The 16,526-nt window shown below is 40.2% G+C and overlaps 1 protein-coding gene across 1 annotated transcript; it reads left to right on the top strand.

Moving 5' to 3' along the window:
• The first annotated feature begins 350 nt into the window (after positions 1–350).
• On the top strand, positions 351–16,190 carry asmt (acetylserotonin O-methyltransferase). Its single transcript, XM_020089726.2, has 8 exons — positions 351–577; positions 2,564–2,738; positions 2,937–3,066; positions 4,641–4,709; positions 7,550–7,668; positions 13,229–13,369; positions 15,310–15,432; positions 15,828–16,190. Exons 1-8 carry the CDS (start codon positions 476–478, stop codon positions 16,043–16,045), a joined length of 1,077 nt encoding a protein of 358 aa, XP_019945285.2. The 5' UTR covers positions 351–475; the 3' UTR covers positions 16,046–16,190.
• Positions 16,191–16,526: the final 336 nt, after the last annotated feature.

The raw sequence follows: 16,526 nt of genomic DNA, 5'->3' as shown, positions 1-16,526 counted from the left end.
ATTAGATGGGATTCTACCATTAGTCTCTCAGCGTAAGTGCAATCAGGCCCTATGGAGAAGAGGGGGGCACATCTTTCATAAAATAGATATCCCCTCAGAGCTTTGACTATTCCTCATTGTGATCATGTTTTTGAGGTCACAAAAACTTTGCAGGACACAGTGTCTGGTATGAGAGTGAGTGAAAAGCCCCCTCTGAGTAATAATGAACAAGGCGGCAGTGTATTGCCCCAGAGTTATTTCTTTGTCTAACACAGACCGAACCCCTGCTCTAATCTGGGTTATCTGGCTGTAATCGGCTTAGCCCACTGCTACTCTGACTCTGCTGCAGCTTGGTGGGCACTTTCTGTAGCTTTACCCTGCTTTCGTCTTCACTGTCGTTCACACTCTCACCTGGAGTCCAGAGAGACAGACTTGAAGGGAAGTTGGAAAAATCCCAACTTGTTTCTTTTCGGGGTGTCCTGTCGAAGCTGAGGCCATGGCTGAAAGTCAGGAGATGACTTCCACCGAGGGGATGTCTACTGCCGACACATATCCCAGAAAAATACTGGAATACATGGAAGGATTTCTTGTCTCAAAGGTAACATGCACATGCAAAGTGTGCACACACCTCCATGGTGGATATTTTAGCTAACCTGTCCTCAATTGAATGTTACTGTTGGAGTAGAGCAAGTGTTTCTCACAACAGGAAAAGTGAAGGTGTTACTAAAACCAGAAACAATGGCTCCATTCTGTTCAAGTGTCCCAGAGCAACAGAAGGAAGCAGCATGAAGAAACTCATTATTAATTACTTTTTACTATTTACTTTTCCTACTATGAAGGGTCATATTACCTGTTGTGAAGAAGGCCTATAGACTTTTTCTTTCTTTTTTGTTTTAACTTAAAATAGCTCCATTAAAATGAATTGGATGGCTCACTGATTTGAAGTAGTGAACTATCCCTGAGTGTCCATTCTTGCTCTATGAAACTAGAGCGTGAGCATGCAGTGTGGAAGTGACTGACAGTCACAGCTTAACATGTCAGAATCAGGTCCAGCAAGTCCAAGAGTAACGCTGAACTGAAGATCAGTTAATAAGACATTAAAAAACAGTGTTTGCTTCCAATATTTACAGAGAACACTTTTAAAATATGAAGAAATCATTACAGAGTTTGGTGTATTTGTTACATTGGCAGCATTTCTGGTTCCAGGCAGCAAGGAATCGTGAGGAATATCCACCGTTTGTTTGTGTTTCAGTTCAGTGAGTGGGACCATGAAGTCTGAGCTTCACTCAACACATTGATTGTTTTTTTTCTCTACATGGAAACCACTCAGACACAGAGCACAGAATGAATGGCTGCAGAGGGCGCTGTTGCTCTGTAAAAGTAACATAGTGTAGTTTTAACTAGATTAATTGACCCTGCAGCAGTAGCTCAAGGACAAAGCCATCAGGATTCTATCTTTAAAACACATCCATTATATATATTGTTGAATTATGTTTTTAAGGTTTTTAGTCAATTTAGATTTAGATTCACCAGTAAATTACACATTAAACCTAAACATGTTATACATTGTAAAATATGTTGTACAATAAAGCTGAGGTGTAAAGACATAATGTGCAGAACATGATTAATGGTTATTTAAATATGATGTGTCAGCAGGTCTGTCAGGGACCGAGCAGGTAGACAAGAGAGACAAAGGTTGATTTCTGAAAATCTTTTTTTTTTTCTTTAAAAAAAAAGGCAGAAATATGAAGAAAAAAAAGAACTGAACAACACAAACCACAAGCTGAGACATGGTGGCTGATCAGGCCATTCAAACACAGAGGTGTGCAGACTAAGACATACTAACATTTAAACAAACTTTAATAACCACAAAACATGCCCATATAATACTACCTGAGATCAACAAAGGTACAATAATTTAACATTTATATTAAAACACAGCTGTCAAAGAATTAATAACAAAACTCCAAGTCGTAATCACTGTCCCTCCCCTTGAGTATGAGGAACATGGTGCAGTCCAATTAGCAATCAACAGCATTTAGGCCTGTCTGCTGCTGTTTGATCTCTCTTTGTCGGCCAGAGGACCCCAGCACCAAACTCCAGGTACTGATAACTCATTCATTAAATTAGTTAATGAGATGAATACAGCAACCTTGACAAAAAGCTAACTAAATGTGTACAACCATTGTCAAAGCCTGCTAATAAAACTGAGTGTTACACAAAAAACCATCTGTGTCCAGTTATTTACTTGTTGCATGTATGTATGTGCATGTTGTGTGTGTGCAAAAAAGGAAAAAGGTTCCTAAGGTTCTCTGTGTGTTTGCGTGTGGGGCATCACAACGCCGTATGACTTTATAACATTTTACCGTAAATGATAGTTACTTATTGTCGTTTTTGCAGTGTGATTAAAAACAAGGGAAGAAACTGTTGCGGTTTTGTAACTAGATGCATCCTAATATAATTGTCGTATTGTAAACATGGAAGTGTCGACAAACAGAATCGAATACATGCAGGCGTTGTGTTACATGAATGTTATCTACTCAAGACAACTCTACTCCACTGAACTCCTCTCTCTCTGGTCCAGACTCTGTTTGCGGCCTGTGAGCTCGGTGTGTTCGATGTGTTGCTGGCTGCAGAGCGCCCCCTGTCTGTGGAGGAGATTAGTCAGGCGGTGGGAGCCAGTCTGGATGGCACAGAGAGGCTGCTGGCTGCCTGCACGGGCCTTCAGCTGCTCAACACACACCAGGACGATGGACGAGGTCAGAGATACAAACACATTAACACATCTGCAGCTCTTTCTACCACATGAGCTCTGATAATATTGACAGTTTTATTTTCCATCATGTATCTTTTGTCTTCCACGTCCAGTCAATCTCTGTACTATCACATGGAGTCATTCATTCATAGTCACTCCTCTGTCTCTCCTCCTCCTCCTCCTCTCCCCCCACCTGCTCCAGTGCTCTACAGTAACACAGAGCAGGCCAGAGTTTACCTGACCCGCTCCAGTCCTGTCTCTCTCTTCCAGTCCATCCAGTACAGCTCCAGAACCATCTACTTCTGCTGGCACTACCTGACTGATGCTGTCAGGTAGGTTTACAGAGCACAGCCCAGATGAAGTCTGGAAACATTTCATGCTAGAACAAGTTTATTTAGTATTCATGTTGAGATGTGCTGACCTGGCTGGTTTTTAAATATTACATACTTATATCTAATAGTGTGTAAAAGGTTCATTGATAAAGTTAATTTTTAATTTAACCTGGATACACTTATATATTTATATATATATATTTGTGGGCAACATTGCTATGATTTTTATTTTAGCACATCTTTACCCTTCTTCCTCATCAGTGATGAGGTTTTTACTATTCTGTTTTTTTTGACAGGTCAATTATTTGATATATTGAATATATAAGAAATATGTTTTAAAAAGTTATGTCAAAACAAGAGTTATAAACTCAAAGAAAGAATTTGAACATTTGAAATTTCACGTTATTGTAATAATGACTAGGAAATGTAAGGAAATGGGGCTGTGTGATATGGCCACAAATGATTTCAAGATAAAAAAGGTTCATATGAGTTGTTTATGATTATAAAAATAAATGTCACATTATTTATTTCAATTTAAAAAATTGTGGTTTTAAATATACAAATCCTTTGTTATATTGCTATTAATGAAACTTATATTATGTCTTGATATTGTTTTATTGTCCATCTCTGCCATCACTGACCCAGAGTTCCCAATAGATATTTTCAATTTACAAGAAATAACTCAAGTGAAATGAAATGCTTACGTTTACATTACTCTTTGTAAAAAGCAGCAACATACAAATGAATGATGACTGTCATAATAAAAGACATTAATGCCACAGTAACAGAATTGATATTCTCCAGTTAAGGGAACCAGCTAAGTAAAGAATAATCACAGTTGCACAGCGAGGGGCTGCAGGTTAGATTCAGCACAGAAGACATGGATCCTTCTGTTTGAAGATTGATTATAGTCTCATTGTTATGTCTGAGGGAGGATGATCAGTCCAGCTCCTCTCACACAGCAGCACTGGATTCACCGAGGCTGACAAGAAAAGTCCTTCTGAGAGAATCACTGATACGGACGTCGGTGCAGAGGATATCTGAAGGATAAAGGCATCTTAATGTAGATTACTAATTAATCTGTGTAAGGTAGTGTACATATGTGAATCTATATTAACACAGCTGATGACAGCTACTTCAACTGTAGCTTAGAAAGCTGAAGCACATTTTAAAACCATCACTATTCAGGTCATCATTTAGGTTATCTCTTGTGTGTGTGTGTGTGTGTGTGTGTGTGTGTGTGTGTGTGTGTGTGTGTGTGTGTGTGTGTGTGTGTGTGTGTGTGTGTGTGTGTGTGTGTGTGTGTGTGTGTGTGTGTGTGTGTGTGTGTGTGTGTGTGTGTGTGTGTGTGTGTGTTGCAGGTATTACTCATGTTATGGGGACCAGAATCCATTTATACATTGGGACGTGTCTATGAGGACACATAAAGTCCACACAATGTAAAACATGAAATCTTTAGGTGAAAACTTGGGTTGGGCAAGAGGTAATTATAGTGAAGGTGCAAGTGGCCAGGAAATCAATTTAATTAAAATTCTCTGAAGTCACAGATGTGTTTTTCTTTCTTCATGTCCCAGAGAGGGAAGAAACCAGTATGAAAAGGCCTTTGGAGTTGGCTCTAAGGACCTGTTTGAAGCTCTCTACAGGTAAGAAGCTGTCTTTGTCTCTCACACACACACTTTTTCTTTCTCATTTTCATTCCCTTCCTGTCTCCATCTTAAGCTGGCCTGTCAATCTCTTCTCTCTTCCCTCTTAAAAAGAACGGACTTGTGGGATTGATTAGGAGGCAGAGGGTGTGTGGGCAGTGATGTGAGAAAACTCGGGGCAGAGAGCAAGAATACATCTGCCATTGTCCTTGAGGTCTCATGTGTTTATAGTATCTGGTGCCCACAGTTTTAACACTTCGCTGATCTGCAGTTTTCAGAGGTCACACGCTCCAAAGTTTCCCACTTTGTTTGCTAAAAGATTTTGATTGGCCTACCCTGTGCTGTGGAGCCCTGCCTGACTCAAAGGTGCAGAGTCCGTCAAAACTGAAACATGGTGGAGACACTTCTTTTCTTGTCCTCATTACGACATGATTTGCAAAAACTATTGTAAGCTGATGAAAGGAGAACGGAAGATGAAACAGATGTTGAAGTGCACATTTCCATTGTCTCGATCATAAAACGAAATGCACCGGAACCAGTGTGCAGATGTACCATATGAATTAGCTCCTATTTGATGTAGCTAATCTGAGCTTTCACCCCCCTCCAGTGGAATAGGAAAATAGAAAAATGTGGAATGTCTCTACATGTGTTCTCCATTGCATTTAGTCAACTTCTAATTTTCACATGTGCAATTTAGGTTTTTGTATGCCGCTGATTGTTGGGGCTTGTGCATGTAACGCTGTATTTCTGTTTTTCCATTTAGATTTTTGTTCTCGTGTTCTTTTAAAAAGCAGCTGCTGATCTCACAGAAAAGGGCCTCATTAAAAAAAGATGTATGCAAAACGAGAAAGTTCAAAATACAAACCAAGCACACAATGTAATACACCCAAGTGCGGAGGAAAATACCCCACAAGAAAACAAAAAAATCTACACCTGTGCACAATTGATTCAATGTGGGGAAGCAGTTGTTTGTCGCTGCTGATTTCCCCTGTGAATACCACAGGCAAATTAGTAAAGAGGGGGAAACAACCAGTGAAAACCTTCACAGCATCCTTGGTGTAGGATGAGTCAAAGCTGGCTGGATGACTCAGGCTCCTGTTTACTCATTGCCATTTAACCAGCCTTGTACTGCACCTGAATAATTTACAGCCAAGTCCCATCTACAGCTCAAATTCTCATAGTCAAGAAAGCAGAAGAGATTTGGAGAGGAAACTGGCAGCAGAGAGGATTTAGAGGTTTTGAGATTTCAAGGCACTGCACAGTAGGAAATTTAAATCCTACACTGATAAAATCTTAATTCTGATTATGAAACATGAGTTATATGCTGTAAAGCGTACTCTATGTATTTATACCAATCTCCATAATACATAATTTTGGTGATTATTATACAATTTTATACTCACAGAAATGATATAAATCATGTTTACTGACAAACATCCATCAAACAGCATTTTAACACTACTGCCTTTTGTCATTGTAGAAACTGAAAGTCATTGGGTTTAGAATCACAATTTTAACTTTAAATTTGAAAACCATGTGGTCGACATCACCGCAAGTCAAGTTATGATTTAAAAACAGGTAGACATCTGGCAAGCCTGAACTGAACCAAGGGCATCAGGACCGTGATGGAAAAAGCCTGGTCACCCATAGTCACCAGCCTTGATTTGGAACCTTTGAGCAGTTTGGAAGATCTTGGATTGTGGCTTGGAGCAAAGGGAGTTGGCTCCATAATATAACTGAGGGCAAGACTGTGATGAGCTTCAAAGGTTTTTATGAAAAGAATCTTTAAAAATCGATCCTTAATTTAACTGGAAGCCATTGTAGATATATCAGTCAGACGCTTGGTGTTTAAATGTGAGCATGGACATTCTGCACCAGCTGAAGACAAGACAAATAGTCTTTTACTGTTGTCCAGGAGGGAAAAGACACAAAGGAATGAATAAACTTGTCTTGTCACTCTGGTCCTCCATTTTCTCATATTTAGTTCAAAAATGAACAGATTAGAATTTTGTTTTCATATATAGGTCAAAGTTGATGTGACCTCACAAAACAAGTTTCATTCTTGTGAACGCAATATTTGCAGGAACACATTTTGAGGGACTTAACCTAGAACTACAGATTAACTGATTTGATTTAGATGGTTAAAGGCCACGGTGACCTCCAATGAATCTGGAAAAAAATGTTTGGAGTCTGAACCTGCAAAGGTTGTTGGAGGAATGCAACCACTGTGCGGTGTGTGTGGGGTTTGAGTGATCGTCCATGAGTGTGAGACAGGGTGAAACAGAATAGATGAGCATGTAGTGACTGCTAATTGGAAAATATGGCATGCATTAAAATGTGCTTCATGGTGGACAAAAATGGCTGCAGCTGTGGTCCTTGGGGGGGCATTCAGTAACTTAGAACTTATAATAATTGTCAGATTTAAGCTGACAGTCCGATGTTTGGCCTCACGGTCGTTTCATCTTTTCGCTTCTGATGTAATCAGTCTGAAGCCGCAGCAATGAGTCACTTTCAAAGTTCTTGTGGAGCTTTGCGCAACCTGAAGTCAGCTCATGTATCTGCTACAGTGAAGTGAGGGTTTGAATAAACACATTCTAGCTGTGTGTGTCTGTCTGTCTGTGTCACACTCATGGAAAATCACTACTCACACCACACATGCAAGCATCACCACAGGGTTTAAAGTGTGCATATGAGAAGAGGCACTCTTCTAACTGTGTTTGTTTTCTATGGAACCAGTTGTCCCTTATTTGACCGCTGACAGAGAACAGCCACATTAGAGAAAGACATGGCTGAAAGAAAGGACAAAATAAAAATGACTCGTATACATACTGTGTGTGCAGGTGTGACGACGAGATGGTGAAATTCATGCAGCTGATGAACTCCATTTGGAACATCTGCGGTAAAGATGTGGTCAGGGCCTTTGACCTTTCGCCCTTCAAGGTTATCTGTGACCTCGGAGGTAAGTTTGAGAGTGTGTGTGTTTATCCAGTCATCACATGTAATTTCCATTAGGTTGTGGGTTCACAGTCATTAACATTTAAAATTGTTGGTGTCGTGTTAACTAACAGCTGGCCATACACATTACAGTAGAGTGTGTGTGTGTAAATTAAATAAAAAGGCACAGCATCAATAGTGACCTTTTTCATAGTATTGCCCCCAGCCTCTGTGAGTAAATGGCTCTTAGTAAATCAGTCAACCATCACAACAACAAAGTCAGCTCCACCTGGAGAGTCCCTTGTTAACCAGTCACACCCCCCTTGTCACTGTTACATTATGATACACATATGAAACAATTATGTATTTGAATATTTTCCTTCCGATTTGAATAAATACAACGGTTAAAGTTAATGCTCACTTTCTACAGCTCTGGAATATAAATGAACAAACCACGGCAAGATTATCAGTTTCTCTGGTAATTAAAACAAACATATTTGTTCTATTCTTTAAACTGCTGACAACATTTGTCCAATATTCCACATTTAACAGACACTGGAATGAAAAGGCTGCTGTGGATGTAAAGATGCAGATTTTAAAACAAATCTGGATTGGTCTTTTGATTATTTTTTTTTTTTTCTGCAGCTGTATTTTATTCTATTGTCGTCACCCTTTCATGATGTAATTAAATTGATTATATTCAGCCAACAGGGTAAACAGGTAACATAAATGGCAAAGTATCAATATTTTATAGTCCTTGTAAGCTGCAACAGAACACAAGAGGTGCTTATCTGAAAAATTCTGACCAGATAATAGCTGTTTCCTCTGCAAAGGTTGGTTTGTTTGAACAAGATTACACTAAAACAACTGAATGGATTTATAGGAAACCTGTTAGCAGGATGTGGTATGGGACAGGGAAGAACTGATAACATTTTGGTGTGGATTTTTTTATACCTTCTTTGACGTTGCGTTTTTTAACATCTGGTAAATCTTGATGGGGAGAAAGTGTGCAATATGGTGCAGCCTGATTGAATTTAAAGGGACTGTTGGGCCTTGGCAGAGGGATGTGCCATTCTAGGTTTGTAGTCTGACAGCGAGGAGAATGAAGGCATTTCGGTGTGGACATTGAAATTAATCTTTTTTTGTAATAAATTTGCATTAATGTGGACATATTTTCTTACCAGTTTAATGAGATTCTTTTTTCTTGCACAGCCTGATAGTGATGTTAATACCCTATCACCAGCAACATGTAACTTTCTGCATATTAATGCTTCGTTCAAGTCTGCTTGCAATGAAATATTGCAGCTTAAGTCAGTCCTCTGTGGATACTTAAACCTAAAACAGGTAGCTTTCATCACTGTTCTCCACGTTAAGCTCAGTCGAGTCAGATTTATTTATAAAACGTGTTTGAACAGCACCTTCCTCACAAAATGCTTGACACCTGAAAGCAAAAAGCATGAGGGGAAAAAAATCCCAGAAAGAACAAACATGACATGAACTCTGCAATGCGATGGCAGGGCTTCCAGAGAAATGTAGAGACAAGCCAAGAACAGAGCAGGATCAAAAAGAAGGGATGAAAAAAGATGAAAATTAATCTTCTGTCAAAAGAAGTTTTTATCTGCTGCTGAAAACTTCACGATAGGAATAAGGAAAGAGGCTTTTGTCAGAGAAATGTTGAGCTTCTCATTTTATCTCATCATGAATTCTGAAAACTTAACCGTGTCTCTGTTTCTCTCAACTGGCCCAAACTAGTAGATAATGGGTGATGACATTTATTAAATACAATTAATTTAGTCTGTAGCTGTATCCACACAACACTATGCTCAGTGATGATCACGTTTAAAATGAGCTAATAGATGACCTATGAAAATTCAGTATTTTTTACATTAAATCAGGTTTAAAGGTTGAGATGCAGGCGTTGTACAGATCCTATAATTAGACTGAATGACTTTAACAACAAAATCAATAAAAAGCCTAGAAAAATGTCTTGATTTCTCTACATTTTAATAATTTAAAAACTACATCATCTACTTTGTTTTCAGTCATGTTAGAAACAGTGAGTTCACAGCATTACATCCACGATGATGCCTCACTTGACCACATAGAGGCGCTGTGAAGCCACACATTCACAGGCGTGCACACATCCGTCCTGTCTTCTTTCTTCCCCTCTCTGTGACTGTCTCAACATGGTGTTGACTGCTCATGTTTATGCATGACGGCGCATCACCCAAAATAAAGTGTGTGCAAGTGGACAGCTGGAGGGTGAAGGGCGTGACTGCCCTGTCCCATTAACACTTGTGTGTCTCTCACACAACATCTGTTGTGTCTGAACACACCTGCTGTGCAGGTGCTCTGTCTCTCTGTCCTCAGTCTGTCCAATTCACTGCCAACCGGCTGACTTCAGTCCAAGTCTGAGTCCACATTCAAAATCTAAATCATTCACATTGATCCAGCCACAACACAGCAACCTTGTATATAGTGAAGGAAATTGTAATGTGACATTTCACTCACACCTCAGTGGAACAGGTTTAAAAATATATCATCAGCTTAAAGGTTACATTAACTAAGGATATTCATGGTTCTGACGCATAATGTTTTTTTAATGTAAACGGCTATTTGCTTCATGTTGCTACGGTTATTGAACAAAGCTGTGAAAAAAGTTTAATATATGTAAAACCCTCCACAAAGCCCCCCCCCCCCCCCCCCCCCCCCCCCCCCCTTCTCTCCCCACCTCTCTCTCTGCTTTTCCACCCATCTCTCCTCTCCCCTATTTTTCTCCTCTCACCCCAACTGGTCGAGGCAGATGGGCGCCCACATTGAATTCCCATTAAAGCAAAAAAATGTTTAGCTCCACAGTTGCTAAACTGTTTGCTCGTTGTGGGAAATGTTGGTTTTGGCTGTAATTTTGTGAGGTCCAGACTTTACTGTAGCTGATTTCAGACATGTAATGAAATCCAGAGATCTTCTGCAGGGGCTGCCACTTTGAGCACAAATGTAGAAGTGAGAGCCTTTGGCGTTTCCGCAGACTTTCTCCACCTGGGCCCCTAGTATAAAGTCTGCAGAAAGTCCAGACGAGCTGATGTGAGAACACAGCAGGAGATCCTCGCAGGATTCACAGTGAGTCGGGGTGTTGATGTTTATGACACACACCAGATGCAAAAAATGAAAAATCTTTGTGTGGAAAAGCTGAGCTGTACATGTAGAAGATGCAGATGAATTTGTTAAGAGTATTTGTGATAATTAGAGCCAACGTAGGTGTCAATGTGCTGTAAAGAAGAACATGTGATCTACGCAGTATTAATGTTATATAAAATAAAAATGTAATCAAATTGAACAGAATAGCTCAAAATGTAGAATGTTTATATTGTCAGACTAAAGTAAAATATACTTAAGCGAAATATAGTTAAAATTGAAGTATTTTAATGTTTAAGGGGCAATTCCTAATGACCTTACATACATTCTGAATATGCACACGACTATGGATCAAATAATATACAGACAAAAGACTGAAATAAGAAAAAAGAAAAAAACAAGTGTAATGCAGTTGCACTTTAAGAATCACAAACCTCCCATCAAACAGTTTCATTACCAAAGTGAGGCAGGTGGGTGAGCTCAGGGTCTTGTACAGCGTGTTGTGTTTGGTTTACCTATATTGCTGCTCTTTGATTTTCATCCTCCGCTGACCCCTGTTTGATGTAAGAGCCACAGAGAGTGTGTGTGTGTGTGAGAGAGAAAAAGGTCATGTAAGAATACTGGCTGATGGAGTAGCTGCAGGTCATGTTAGGAAGAAGGCACTACAGGGCGAGGCAGTCTCCTCCTACACACTTTGTAGGTTTGTCTAAGTCAGATATGCTATGATCCTGTATTCCACCTCACTGCCTCTCTATCACTCTGTTCCATTCATTCTTCATCCACTGCTCTCCTCCTCATCTCTCCTTTTCTCACTGTCACTATCTTTATCTCACTTTCTCTGATTTTAATTAATTTTGCTTCATGAGGCATGAACAATGATAACGCTGCCAAATGATCAAATTCAAAGTTTCATATGTTCTTGCTGAATCCAAATGTCCGCCCTCACAGACACGTGTGGTCATGGTTTGCTCATTTCAATGCTCTATTTTCCATTTACATAACTATGCCTTCTACCACTGAACAAAAATTAAGCCATCATATCTTTGATCTGGGTGCTGCCATCTTTTTCTAGTGGCGTCATTTGGAACCAGTGTGCACAGTGTCGACCACAGAGGGGAGCTGTGGTATCTAGGTCTCACTGATAAACCTGCTTTACCAATCACAACTCTGTCCCAGCTGTCACTCATTGTCTCATCCCATTTAATTGGCATAAAATAAGTAATTAAATACAAACTTAATTTAAAACATGAACATAGAAGACACACTGATCAAAAACTACATAAAATGACATAAACTATCTTTGGATAAAACATTTTATTTGGTGTTTTACTTTGTACTTTTCTATCTAATAACATGGAAAAGGTGTACCTATACTGCAGTCAGCCACCAGGGGGCAATCAAGATGTTTTAGCTTCACTTTTGTGGAGCCATCAAGTCATCCACTTTTTATTTACAGTCATTTGGCTGAACTAAATGCTCTTGTCAGAGCTCTAACAAGCACATAATTATAATGCTAGCATGTTGATGTTTAGCTTTGCCATTATGTGAAGCATTTTTGCATGCTGGGATTTGCTAATTTGCAGGCACTTGGTCAAAACCGAAAGTGTTGGGCAAATTTTGACCTGTTGATGGCGCTAGAGGGAAAGTGAAAGGTTCACAAAAGTTGTTGCAACTCCTCTTTCTAGGAACCAGAAGTGTCCATACAAAAGGTCATGACAATATTTACTACTGGCAAGGTCTGAAGTTTGTTTCTCCCTCCCTTTATAAATGTGTTAATGTGACATGTTGATTTGACGCTGAAAAGACGAGATCCTTTGTGTCTACTCCCCATTATAATTGCCTCCACTGGTGTGAATTTGAATCTGATGAATTTAAATGAAGATCCTATGTCGTGAATTTCCTGCTAATGTTGGCGTGCTCCAAAGAGTCTGAGCATCAACATGTTTCAGTTATTTCAGTGTCGAGCAAAGAATTGCGATGACCAACTGATGGACATGTTGACCTTTCCTTCACTAGAGCGATAATGTTGGCATGGCTTAACACAAGGATTTTCAACTGCGTTCCAATGTGGGGGTTCCTCCTCAGATGCACATGAAATCATTTTTATCCTGATAATCAAATCAAGTTGTATGTGGGCGTGTTCGTGTGTGTATTTACTTTTCCTTGGATTAGATTTCCTAATAGGATTCCTAGACAGCAGCTCTGCTTCTATATAAAGCGTCTGTCTCTCTGTCACTACCTTCAGTTCAATTCACTCTGGCTTATTGGCATGAATGTAGATGAACAATATCCACAAAGCTGCCTCATAAAACTGATTACAAATCATGCAAATAAATAATGAGGACATACCTGAAAGCGTGTGAGTGAGTGATGCACTACCTTGTTAGCGAAGGCTCTGTGTATTCATTGTGCTGTAACTAAAAGTAATTCTCTCTCGCTCCCTCCCTCTCTAGGCTGCAGTGGAGCATTAGCCAAACAGTGCACGTCAGCCTACCCAGAATGCACTGTAACGATCTTTGACCTCCCCAAGGTAGTGCGTACGTCGAGGGAGCACTTTGTCAGCGAGGCCGACCTGAGGATAAGCTTCCACGAAGGTATATACATCTTTACAACTGGGTGAAAGCACTTGACATTTATAATCGTATACAGCTGGTTCAAGTTCACCTCTACACACACACACGTGTGCACGCACGCACACACACACTAAAAAATGTTTGCATTAATAGGAATACCTGCAATTTTCTAGACTACCCATTACTAACTATTTTAATACATTTAGCAAAATTAGAACTTTTTCATCTACTCTAGGAAATGAAAACATGATAACGTAATAACAAAGACATAATAACAAAGAAATCTAATACAAGATATTATGTTTTTTTCATAATAAACCTATGAATTCTTGAGCTATAGCCAAAAATATCCATTGTAAGGTCACAGTGACCTTGACCCCAAAAACGAATCAATTCTTGAGTCGAAATGAATGTTTGTCCAGAAAACGGATGAGGACCCAAATGCAAATTACACTCAACAATTCTGGTTTAATGCATGAAATTTTAAGAAAGCAGATAAGCAAACTCCAAAACAAGCCAGTAGCAGAAGGGAGTAGCTCAAGGCATGTTAAAGTGAAACGCAAGGAAAATCCATAGGTGTTAACAGACTGACAAAGAGAAACAGAGTGAATATACGCAAGAGAGGAAAGGATCATTGAACACAGGTGACACATATTAGGACAGGTGCAGTCGACCAAAAGGGCGGGAAACACAAGAATAAGTGAGCAACAACAAGATGCAGGTGGAACGGGAAGTAAAGAGAATGTCAAGATGTACATGAGGGATCACAAGAACTGAGGCAGAGACACACAAGGAAGGGTGTACATCACAGAAAACAGTCCAGACGACAAGGTACACAAAAAATTAAAACATAAAGATAAATTATAAAATAAAACCATAAGACTCTTTCGGGAGTCCAAAACGATGCAGTGCAGAATCGTGACAGTTTGAGCCAAATCCAAGAGAGCCCGCCAGTTCCTGGAAGGAGGGGAACCAAGTCCATGGGGCATCCAAAGCTGTTGCATTGAAACATGGAACTCTCCCTGAGTTGGCTACACTAGCTGCAGTTTAAATGAGCAGATTCTCTCAGGCAACTCTTCTGCTCCAAGCGGTCGTGACAGAGATGGGAACCAATGTCCACGATTCGCTTTTACTGAAGCCAATTTGAGGCTGTGCTCGAGAAAGGGCAGCAAAATGGCGGTGGGTGGATTTGGTAGATGAAAACTGGGCAACTCTCCTTGAGACCCCTCGGGACAGGCAGGTGTCTTCAGTTGGAGCATGGCGGTGACTGCAAAAATGCTTCGTGCTGACGTGTTTGCACTGGAAATCAAAGCTGTTACAAATGCCTGAGGCGGAGCAGAGAACGCACCCCAGAGGATGGAAAATTGCTTTCAAAGGAACCAGGCCGGTGGCGTCATGTCAGTCCAATGCAACAGAGCCACTTCTTATGCCATGTCTCCATGTTCATGTGCCGCTCGTTAGGCAATGCAGAGGGAGCTTCATGGGCGAGCATGGTGGATTCATCGAGGAAGCTGGTGTTTCAGTTTACAGCCAGATTCACTTTGTCATTCCTGTGACTGTGGCCCTGGTCCTTGGGGTTTTATACTGACCTGCTTGCATCCAAGGTTGCTGGTGGGCAGGTGGGGAGAATGGGGCACCATTTGTCTGTTTTCTGGATAAGCCTGAGGCGACTCATACACACCACCAACCAGCCTCCTTAAAATCAAACCTTTTATGACTTAACTAGTTCACTGCTGATGGAAATATGTTTCATCTGTTGGGTCACATGCATTTGACATCATTTGATTGCAGCAGACATCACATCAACTCTTTGTAGTAATTATGTTTGAGCACTAACAGAATCATTGTCTTATTACTGGAAGACTTGTCAACAGAATTAATAATTACATGAAATAATCAAATACAGCAGCGTCTTAAGAATGCATTGAATTGTGTGTGTGTCTGTGTGTGTGTGCATGTAGGGGACTTCTTCAAAGACCCCCTGTCGGAGGCTGACCTCTATGTCCTTGCCAGAATCCTCCACGACTGGACGGACGAACGCTGCATAGAGCTTCTCAGCAGAGTCTATGAAGCCTGCAAACCAGGTCTGTGTGTTTGTGTGAGCGTGTTAAAGGGCCGAGTACTTTTTTTTTCTTTCCTTTCCTTGTATTGAGATGGCAGATTGTATCCCACAATGCAGCTGATCCCAGAAAAATCTGCCCTTCTGACTGACTCGCACATTCAATAGCAGCAGATGCTATCAGGAGGCAGAAAACCCTCCCATGTGTCTGTGTATGTGGAAGAAAGACAAAGAAAGAAACACATTTCTCATAGAAATCTTAATTTAACATAACAGAATACGCAATTCTCCCAATTAACAATCGATTGATTGTGCAAGTATGACCCAAAGGTCTGTCATTATTTGATGATTTAAAACGTATTGTTTTGATGGTATGGAGAGAAAAAAAACAAGGCTGAGACCTTTTGGTTCATCCTGCAGGAGGCGGTGTATTGCTGGTGGAGGCGTTGCTCCATGAGGACGGCTCTGGCCCGCTCACGGTGCAGCTCTACTCCCTGAACATGCTGGTGCAGACGGAGGGCAGAGAGAGGACAGCTGCCCAGTACACTGCCCTGCTGGCAGCTGCCGGCTTCACCAACATCCAGCATCGTCTGACCGGGAAGATCTACGACGCTGTGCTGGGACACAAAGAGACATAAGACTCAAAACCTCTGTTAACTATGAACCACGACGAAAATATCACGTCAACACTGTTACTATTTTTGTTCTTTGTTAGGCCTTTTTAAGATTTCACCATAAGCTTCAACAAATAACAAATCAATAAATCTGCTTTTACACTCACAATATTCTAGTATTATTAAAGCTTTTCTACATGATGCTGAAATTACTGAAAAATGCTTAAATACAAAGACCATTTTAGCAGCTGCTCAATTCAGGATACTCCATATTCTGAATCACTGTGCATCATTTTATGGACAGCACAGAGTGTGATAAAACAAATCACTTACAGCTAAATGGTGTCCACTGCAACAATGTGTTAAGACTTATTAAAGCAGCAGAAGACTCATTAGTGCATAAGGGATTTCCCTGAGCTGTGTCTCACAAAATGTTACAATCTACTACAAATAATAATCTTTTTAAACACAAAAGTAAAAAATTAAAGCATGATGGAAATATTGC

This window comes from Paralichthys olivaceus, chromosome 10 (genome assembly GCF_024713975.1).
Source record: "Paralichthys olivaceus isolate ysfri-2021 chromosome 10, ASM2471397v2, whole genome shotgun sequence".
Classification (NCBI taxonomy): domain Eukaryota; kingdom Metazoa; phylum Chordata; class Actinopteri; order Pleuronectiformes; family Paralichthyidae; genus Paralichthys; species Paralichthys olivaceus.
Note: the sequence above shows the minus strand (reverse complement) of the source record. Positions and strands in the feature narration are given on the sequence as shown.

What these genes read in the sequence shown, in the direction of transcription:
- asmt (XM_020089726.2), top strand. Translation starts at nt 476, where the DNA reads ATGGCTGAAAGTCAGGAGATGACTTCCACCGAGGGGATGTCTACTGCC. An exon ending in AAGGATTTCTTGTCTCAAAG is followed by an intron (nt 578 to 2,563) that starts GTAACATGCACA and finishes TCTCTGGTCCAG; the next exon opens with ACTCTGTTTGCGGCCTGTGA. An exon ending in GGTTATCTGTGACCTCGGAG is followed by an intron (nt 7,669 to 13,228) that starts GTAAGTTTGAGA and finishes CTCCCTCTCTAG; the next exon opens with GCTGCAGTGGAGCATTAGCC.